This window comes from Quercus suber, unplaced genomic scaffold (genome assembly GCF_002906115.3).
Source record: "Quercus suber isolate HL8 unplaced genomic scaffold, Cork oak 2.0 scaffold_172, whole genome shotgun sequence".
NCBI classification, from domain to species: Eukaryota; Viridiplantae; Streptophyta; class Magnoliopsida; order Fagales; family Fagaceae; genus Quercus; species Quercus suber.
This window is the reverse complement of record NW_027069632.1, coordinates 927,224-936,989: the sequence shown is the minus strand read 5'-3', so window position 1 is coordinate 936,989 and position 9,766 is coordinate 927,224. Positions and strand designations below refer to the sequence as shown.

The 9,766-nt window shown below is 37.2% G+C and overlaps 1 protein-coding gene across 1 annotated transcript; it reads right to left on the bottom strand.

Annotated features, from left to right (window-relative positions):
- Window positions 1-255: 255 nt before the first annotated feature.
- Window positions 256-9,006, bottom strand: LOC112004904 (ubiquitin carboxyl-terminal hydrolase 16). The gene is made up of 11 exons (XM_024037147.2): window positions 8,212-9,006; window positions 5,706-7,137; window positions 5,526-5,614; window positions 4,428-4,513; window positions 4,138-4,300; window positions 3,907-4,027; window positions 3,582-3,739; window positions 2,488-2,572; window positions 2,185-2,397; window positions 1,520-1,581; window positions 256-1,413 (listed from the first exon to the last, which is right to left on the bottom strand). The coding sequence occupies exons 1-11, from the start codon at window positions 8,544-8,546 to the stop codon at window positions 651-653; spliced, it is 3,507 nt and encodes a 1,168-aa protein (XP_023892915.2). The 5' UTR covers window positions 8,547-9,006; the 3' UTR covers window positions 256-650.
- Between the last annotated feature and the right edge of the window lie 760 nt (window positions 9,007-9,766).

Here is a 9,766-nt window from a genome sequence, read left to right as displayed (position 1 = left end):
GTTTTTGATATTATTATTAAAAAGTTCATTTGAAGGTTCATGTGCTCCTCACGAGAGTAATAAATTGCTTCTCTTTGCATGAACACACCAGACATTTCAAAGGGAAACTTGGGTTCGTTGGGTTCACAATAGAAAAGCACCCATCGGTACCATCAACGGCCCAATACAAGTAAATAAAAACACACATAATTTGGGAAGGCAAAGTTGCTGTGGCCTCTTGCCACATCCATGAAATTGCTTGAACCATCAACCATGTAAACTTTAAAGTGGTATATATTATTATTTACGACCAAAAATAGAAGGTTGTTTTACCCCTGTTTGGTACATGATAAACATATTTAAGACGATGGTGGTCAACTGGGACTAGAACATTCCACTAGAACGGCCATACAGGTTTGGCCTCAACCAAGAACAGCATCAAGCTTCAAATTAGCTTGGTGATCCATCCCTTTGATACTACCTTTTACTCTCCTGAGAAGGCTTCATATTTTTCTTGAGCCAACCACCGACTAGTTTGATGAGGGATACTGCGTAACAAAAATGGCCATCGCTGATTCATTATAAAGAGCCAGCTATAGGCGTATATTACATGCAGACCCCCTCTAAACTCTTACTTCCACTCATTAACTTGATGTATTATAACTGAATATCTAATCTCTTCGTTCACTTGCCGATTTTCTAAAAGATATGCCAGACTGTACATCGTGGTAGGCGTTTAATCCTAATCTCTCTGAGTCAGTCTCCCTACAACTACTACTATTCACTAACTTTCTACAATGTCTAGCCGAGTCAGAATGCAAAAACTTAACACCTTTCTGGCCTCCCAAATCCACCAGCCTGCTACTACCACTGGGTGGTCTGTCCCGAAAACCATTACCTTCCATTGCTGAATTTGCACAATCAGTTTGAGAAGCACTTGTTTCAGGGAAACCTGAAGCATTCCGCTCTGAATATGAATTGGAAGAATGCTTTGAGCACAAGGGTGAAGAACAGGAAGAGGAAGAGGAAGAACACGTATCAGAGTCAGAAGGGTTCCTTAAAGGGCTGTTCCAACCATGTCCTGAATCACCAAATATGCAGTCAGGAAAGTCATCAGTGCTGGCAGAATCGCGGGTGCTATCAGTGCTGCAGGAACCTTCATCAGAGTTTTGGCTGAGGAGGGATGAATTGTCACTTGATGAGTCCTCTTCTAGTATCCTTTGTAACTGGCAATACCTTGTGCAGAAAGATACAAAGCTGGTGGAACCATCTCGAGAATTTGAACCAGGAAAATTTGGGGCAACACTTGGATGTGTGGACAGGGACCTTGGTATGGATGTATTCTTCCCATTGAACCAGGATGGTATGACTTTAATTTTGGCATCTGAAGATAATATTCTGTTCCTTATCAACCGTGGGGCCCTTGGTGAGCACCTGTAAGGTAGTTAATTAGTCAAATACCCATGCAATAAACTATGGAAATCTTAATTTAATACTCAGAGAGAGAGAGAAAGAGAGTTCAGCTCCTGAGATCTATTACCTGGCATATAGCAGCAGGTATGCCCCTTTTGTCAAGACCCTTTCAAGTTCAACAGCGGTTACCTACCCATGACCAGCACAATGATTAAAATTTTGTAATTCAATGTTTCAGTAGGACAAAGTATATATAAAATAAGAAAACAAGAGGATATAAAACACTAGATGCAGGCCCATTATTGCACTTTGTAGTTTCTACAAGGGTCCAAACATTGACTCAAAGATCCAAAACACCAAAAAGATCCTTCATACATATCCAATTCATAAAATACACTACATTTTCTCTAACAAGTTTTCTAATTTTCCTTCAATCTTCACAAATGCAGGTAAAACACAACTTTATCACCAACAAATCACAGTAGAACATCAGTCTAGAAATCACAAACAATGGAGTGTAGCTCCATAGTCACCCTCACCCAAAAACAACAATACTTAAATAATAATAATAAGAAGAAGAAGAATCAAAGTAAGATGAAGATTAAAGGTGCCTTGAACTAAAAAGCTTGCCTAAAAACAATTAAATGTCAAAAAAAGAACTCTCCATTGGAGGAGAGGAGTCAGGAAACCTCAAGTAAAATTCAACACATCCAATGCATAAGTCGAGATAAAAGTGTGAATTTGGCATATGAAACTGGCTTAAAAAGTGCAGTATCAAATTTGAAAACTTACAGAGCTGTCATCAATCTTGAACCACTTATTTTGGCTGTTCTTAACATAGCAAACATAATGACCCGAGAAAGATGCATTCATGATGTCCAAGTGTACCACCACTCCATAAAGCCTATATATAGGTGACTTATCACTGGTTCCACTACAAAATGGTGCCAAGTCCAGGATCTCTGGAAACCGAATTGGCTTATTGAGTTTCCCAAATTTACCTGACTGTAATACCAACATTTGTAAGTAATATAATATGAACTTATAACACCATAAAGCAAAATAACATCCTTGATGAAAATGTCAAAAGAATACCTGAAATCGCTTTAGTGCTATTGTAAGAACATTTGGAGCCTCCATTATTGTCAGTTTCTTTTTGGCCCTCTCATAAGATTTACATCTGATTAAAAAATAATTGTATATTATTACAAAAAGTGTACCACCGCTTGTTAAGTTAATGCTTCCAAGGAAAACAGAGAAATTGCATAAAGGAAACTACTAAGTATAGACAATAAATAAAATAAAAATAAAAATCCAAAGGCAGGTAAGAAATGATATTGCTTCATCATAAGCCAATACAAGAAAATATGATGTCATGTAAATTAAAAAATGGGTCATAAATTTCACATACAAGCTCACCTGCACCCCTCTCCAACCAACCCTTTCAAAAAAGAATATCATGGAAAAGAAAAAAATAAGTTTAACATGTTAAAATTAAAATAAATCAATCTATGTCTGTCACTTATTAAAATGACAAATAGTGCTTCCCCAAACCAATGGCTAAACGCTGATCTCTAGAACACGCCTGATCACCCACTATCTATCAATCACCCCGTGAGATTTATGTCTACTTCTTTCTGATTGTTCAGACTGTGGTCAAACAGATCTACTTCAGAACAATAGTTACAGTTTCAGACTTTCAGTGCACAAATTCTGTTGAAGTCAACCATTGCCATATATATAGAGAAACGAAAGTAAACATAAAATATAGATATTTGTTACAAGAATATGCAATGGAAATCCTTGTATGATACAACCATACTAAAAGAGAAAACTTGTACCATAAGTAAGATTTTAAAAAGTTTTTTACAGTTTAAGGCTCATATGGCAGAATTTAATAAATGACTGATACCAGATTACTTAAAAGGCTCAACCTCAAAATCCACACATCAACCAGACTTGATTTTGTGAAAAGGAAAACTGATTGATTAGTTTTGCGTTTTTAGTGTCACTGAAGCATAGGATGACACACTCTCCAATGTATTGCCAAAAGGCTCACTTGTTAAAACCTAATTGAGCTAGAGCATTTAGGTTAAAAAATATCAATCAACTACTGCTGCAGCAAAAGAATTCCAGATTATTACACCAAAATATGCTCTCAAGAGCTTTATAAAACACAGTAATCCAACCTGCTACACTGGTACTTGTTTTCACCATCCAAAGTCTCGGTAGCCGTAAATTGTTTAAGGGCCTCTTCCAGGGTTCCTATATCTCCTTCAATCTCAACAGTAAGGTCCATCATCCTTTCGTGGCGCTCAGACTTGCCTTGGCACTTTGTACATTTAATCTGCAGACAACAGTATCGAATTTATATGCATTACTGACATCCCAGAAGAAATGTTATCACAGGTTGCCAATTAGAATGGATTTTAAAAAGTTAAAAATGCTCCAATTAAAAGATAGAAATACAGTGCATTCATTGGACAACTAGCATTTTGAATAGCATCAATATACCTTCGAACGGAGGTAGCCTCCAAATGTAAGGCCCATTAAAGTGGTTTCTTCTTCCAAAGAGCCTGATGCCTTTACCCCAGCTTCCTTAAGGCAGACAGATTGCATTGTATCAATAGCATACCTGTTATTTTAAATTGTCAGTTAACCCATACATTACTCTTTGACAGCTGATCTGTAGAAACACAGCAAGGCATAAACTACTTTATGAAAGCCAGAATTTAGAAAGCACACCGTAGGAACTCATGTGCATCCTCTTCTCTCCCATTACCAAGCTGACTTCCAATATTTTGCAGTTGTGAAAGTATCTTAATAGGAGATAGTGGAGAGCTCCCTTCTTTTGCCTTCAATACTAAACTTTCCAACTCACAGGTGAAACACCATTCTTTCTTTCCACCTGAAATAGAAAGAATTTAAAATAAATAAATGAATTATCTTCATTTTATACAAAAGCTACCAAGGATAATATATAAATTCTAAAAAATTTAATGGATATATGATAGAGACCATGATCATAAACATACATGCTTTCGAATGAAGCCCTTGCAGAAAATAAGCATGCAAAGGAGGAGTGAAAGCTAAGCACTGGAGCACTGCATTAGCATAACAGCTGCAAGGAAAAAGGGGAGAATAAGAATTATGATTATATGTTAAAGCAGCATAAGAAAATTCCTTGTAGAAAAGGTAATTCAAACAAAAACATAAGAGCAGAAGGTCAAGATTTCAACATCTGAAAAATGTACTCCATATTCAGCTATGGATGATGGATAAATAGCATAACTCCTCTCCACACAATAACATAATCTCATTGCACAAAATTAAAATGAATTGAGAGAAGTAAAACATAAAACAAGTTGCAATTCAATTGATATCTCACCACACCACATAGCAAATTTATAAGATGCTTAAACACAGGCATATGCCTCAAGCGTTGAAACAAGAACACATAGGCATGCCTGCATATAGACCATTACAAAAGCAGTATCCATCAAAAAGTAGTGTATCTCTATGTGCACATGGAAAAAAACACGCATGCATTGAACCAGAGCAATTTAGCAATACTATGATCACGCCTTACACATTGACTAATGAAATCAACGTGCTGTCTAGGTGAATATTTCTTCGAATCTATGAAGGCATGATAACAAGTGCTATTGTAATGTCATCAATAATGTATCGGCAAAAGTTCTTAACATGTGAGATACATAAATAAAAATATAGCACATTCAAAGGTTAAGATAATGATGCCATCAGAATAAATGGCATAACACACACACACACACACACACATATATATATAAATTCACCATATATGGTTGGAAGATAAATGGCTGTCATTGAGCATTACAATTTTACAAATATACATAACATGATAATGTGTGTGTGCGCGCTCGTGTGCGTGTGTAACAACACATTAGGGCATACAAATTGACAACAATAATACATTATGGACCAAGAGAAGATAAAACAATGTATTTAAATCAATCATAAAAAACTGCTGTATTTCCAGTATCATGCTATTAAAGAAGTTGAGAGCAAACAGTAACAAGATTTCATGAAGAACTTAACAGAAACATAAAACTAATACATGCTTCCTATAAAAAATAACCATTCTACATTACCTGTTTCCACAATTAATAAGGCCACAAGGGCTCAACTCCACCTTGTTGCAATGATAGAGCTTGACAAACAATTTATATGGAAAGAGCTCCTGAAAAAACAAACACATAGTCAAAAAAGAAATTCTATTGCATTCCAGAGTTAAATTCTATAGATGCAAAGAACACAAGTTGAAGCAAAACCTTGTCAGAGTATCTCTTAGTAACCTCACATTCATCCCTTAATGGATAGTGGTTCGACAATTTAGATCCTCTGAACTGATGAACTACCTTCTGCACAGATGATTTCAAGCCACTCCTAGAATTAGGAGAAGAATTTGTAACCTGGGAGGGTATAGAAGCACTAGCCTGAACACCATCAACCTTTCCATATTTAACTGGAACTGAATGCCCTTCAGAACGAGAAGCTAAACGAGCATCAAAAGCACTAGATGATAAAGATCCAACTTCTCTAGACTTCGAAAGGTGTGAATTATTGACAAGGTCATTAACAACATGCTTTGACCTTGCAGAGATTGAGGATGGCACGTTACTGGAATTTGCATCACCTGTACGCATTGAATCCCTTGGATTACTTGGAGATCGATGAACATACGAAGAGTATGATGACATAGACTTAACTTCTCTGGACTTCAATGTATGTGAATCACTGCTAGTGCCATTATCTGTACGACTAGACCCTTCACTGTTCAAGGATACAGAGTTCTGGCCCTTTGGAGAATGAACACTAATGTTTTCTGATAAAGCTGCTCTGTCAACACGCTTAGGAATCCTCGAAGCACCTTTAAGAGCATCATCTGATACAGTGCCTTTTATCTCAGCACCTTGTGAATGCAAAGGAGAAGTGCTTTCAGAAAAATTGAATGAAAAATGTAAGGCAGATCCAGAATCAGATAATTTGCTCTTGCTGGCTCCATTAGAATTGGACAGGGCAGAAGTATCTGGGGAATCACTTGTTGACCCAATGGAGTCAAGACTTCTACCCCAAAAATCAGAAGAAACAGCACAATTTTCAGCATTTGAACCCCCTTGTGAGTGACTATTCCCCAAACCTGAACTACTAGTTGACACACTCTGACTCTCTCCTTCACTACGATCAGGTTTGATCTTATCTAGTTTACTTGATTTACTATGAACACCTACAGAATCGACTAAACTAGCAAACTTTGGAGATAACTTCTTGATTTGGATCATGTTGTCAACACTAGTGGTCTCAAGCACATCGAAGGGATTATCAACAGAAACATTTACATCCGATCCCCCGGACTCATTCGAACTTTCACCCACAGAAGCATCATCATATACTTCATCGCTGGTGGTGGAACCAGAAAATCCAGAAAATGAGTCACCAGATGCTTCGGAAAATGTATCAGTCCCTTTACCATCTTGAACAAACTCCACTTTAACACCATCAACCTTCTCAGATGGAGATTTGCTAGAGCACCCAGAATCGTACAGTGCAGGTTCCTCAGGCAAAGTTTTGATTGGATTCGCATGCTGCCTGCCTTCACTCTCAAGACCACCGCCATCGATTCCATCACGATCAGCAACACTAGGAGGACGACATTCATCCTTGTGACCTTGTCGCCAGTGTAATATCTGGCATTTCCCGGAACTACAAAATTCAAATCTTTATGTCACTAACTCGAAACATAACATCACTCTTTAACTTTTTTTTTTTTGATAAGTAAGAATGTTATATATACGAATGCCTACTCTATGCATGAAGAACATAGAGCAAACCTAGAAAAAACAAGGAGAAAACAGAGAAAAAACAAAAAAGAAAACCAATCAACAGATTAATTACAAAGAGAGAGAGCTAAGGAAAGAAGAGAGGGAATCACTAGTCGTGAGTCCCCATGCCCAAGACCAATAAAAAAGAGTCCCAATAAAAGAAGCAAGCATCTGATCACCGGAACTATCCAAATCCTCAAAAGTCCGCCGATTCCGTTCCTTCCAAATCTGAGACGAGTACTTCCCCAACCGATTCCACCAGCCAAAAAGCAAATCTGGGATCGATCTAGGTACAACCCAAGACAGGCCAAAAGTTATAAAGACAAAGCTCCATAACCGATAAGCCATCTCACAATGAAGAAGTAAGTGGTCTACCGTCTCTCCACAATGTTGGCACATAATACACCAGTCCACAAAAACCAATCTCCTCAATCTCAGGTTATCACCCGTTAGGATCTTATTCCAAGCTACACACCAAACAAAAAAGGAAACTCGCCTAGGGGCCTTTGCTTTCCATATAGCTTTCCAAGGACCTCTATCTCAACTAACACCTCCTTCCCCTTACAAGTGGCTAGGCAGAAGCTGAGGTCGTGGGTTCAAAACCCGTTAGGTGCATGTGTAACTTACCAATAAAAATACCGTAGTCTAATTTACTATCAGGAATCATTTAGTGGCTGATAAGGTCTCTTATGTTGAATAAGGGGCCTGGTTCGAATCAATCATCATGAAACGGACGCCATAGCATATAAATCTTATTGTTGTATCCATGAAAACAAAAATTGCTAGCAGGAATTTGAGCACAATTTAGAATCTAATAGGCTATAACTAACAATGCCTCTCGAATTTCAATTCACAAAATACAATACCCCCAAATTAAACAATTATAAAACCAAATTAGCAAGTTAGTCAAAATTTCTAAATTTGGCCACAAAAAAAATAAAGTAAAAAGCTGTACCAGTATCTAACGGCCTTGCATCGAGCACACCGAGTAGTAGTCGGAGAGTAACAAACGGCGCACTGATAACTCGTGGAAATCGGAGCTGCCGGCGCCGGCGCGGCGACTAAGTCGGCGGGGCTGTGGCTGTAGCTGTAGCTGTAGCCGTAGCCGTAGCCAGTCGAGGCTTCCAGCTCGGCTCTAGCGGCTTCTTCTGCTGCGAGCACCAAAAGCCGCTTGATCTCGGCTTTTCTGGCCACCGAGAGCCGCCATTTTCGCCGGATTAGAAACCCGATCGCCGCGATGAAAACCAGAAATAGGCTCTGAAACCCTAATATATACCCGATACCACGCATTTATGTTCTCCACCGTTCGATTATACACATCCAGCGACTGCGAGAACACCGGAAAATCCAATTATCGCCACCGCACATAGATTTCTTGTTTTCAAGTCTGGGAATGGTCGGCCAATCGGAGCCGTTAGGTTTAGGTGATCACTGATCAGAAAATGAAACAAACCGGAGATATATAGTTTGGTGAATGAGCGAGTGACAGTGAAGAGAAATTGAAAAGAGAAAAAGGAAAAGCAAAATCCCGCGGATTTAGAATTTCCGGTAGATAGGGAAATGGATCGAGTGTTTAGTGGGGGTGAGATGAGAAGAGTAAATTTTGGAAGTAAAATAAATGTGTTTTAAACAATACTCTCCCTTTAACCCAAAAAATAAAATATATAATAATACTCTCTCTCTCTGTCCATATTCTTGGTATGTTTAGAAAATCCAAATATAATCGGAAGGAGCTGGTTTAAGAACTTCGTGATTTCTGTTAGATTTTGTGTTTAAAACTTTTTGTCAACATTGTGGACCATTCTTAAGAAATTCGTACGTTTGGAATGGGGGAATCGTATACAGTGACATACAATTGATGTTACACTCGTTTAATAGTCATATACTCAAAAAAAAAAAAAAAAATTAGACGTTTGTTTATAATAATTATTTATTATCATTAAGTTAAGATATTAATTTATTTTTAGTATAAGTGGAGATTAAATTTGAGATCTTTTATTTAAAAATGAAGAATTTTATCAATTAAGTTAATTTGAATAATTTTTATTTATAAAAAAAAGTCTAAATTTTATTTAATACATTGTTTGTGTTAAAAATGTACAAAATTTTAAAATCATTTTTCATTAATTTAATGCAATTTGTGTAGCATTATCTTTTAAAATAAAGAGTAAAATATGAATTTTATTTATTAATTAATTTAAAAAAAAAAAAACATGAAAGTGTAGTTTTACTATTGGGAAAAGGAAATTAATTAATTATATATTAATAAAATACTTGAGAAATTTGATGGTCGGGGGAAAGGAATTTCGTTTTCAGGTATAGGAAAGCGTGAATTCTTCGCTCATCAAATATTCGGTTTTAGGAATGGAACGAGCCGGTTCGGACCGGAGAATCTAGAGGGTTCTGCCGGTTCGGTTTGGGGGTTCTATTTGTTTATTGGCCTTTAACGTGTTTGTTCTTTTTGTTTTTTCCTCTGCCTTTTGCGGTCGGTCTTTCCAAATTTTTATAGT

Excerpts from the sequence above, each read along its gene's own strand:
- LOC112004904 (XM_024037147.2), bottom strand. The coding sequence starts at position 8,546 with ATGCGTGGTATCGGGTATATATTAGGGTTTCAGAGCCTATTTCTGGTT. Across the intron at positions 4,028-4,137 it reads GATGCACATGAGTTCCTACG|GTATGCTATTGATACAATGC; the intron begins GTGTGCTTTCTA and ends TTAAAATAACAG. Across the intron at positions 1,414-1,519 it reads TACCTGCTGCTATATGCCAG|GTGCTCACCAAGGGCCCCAC; the intron begins GTAATAGATCTC and ends ACTACCTTACAG.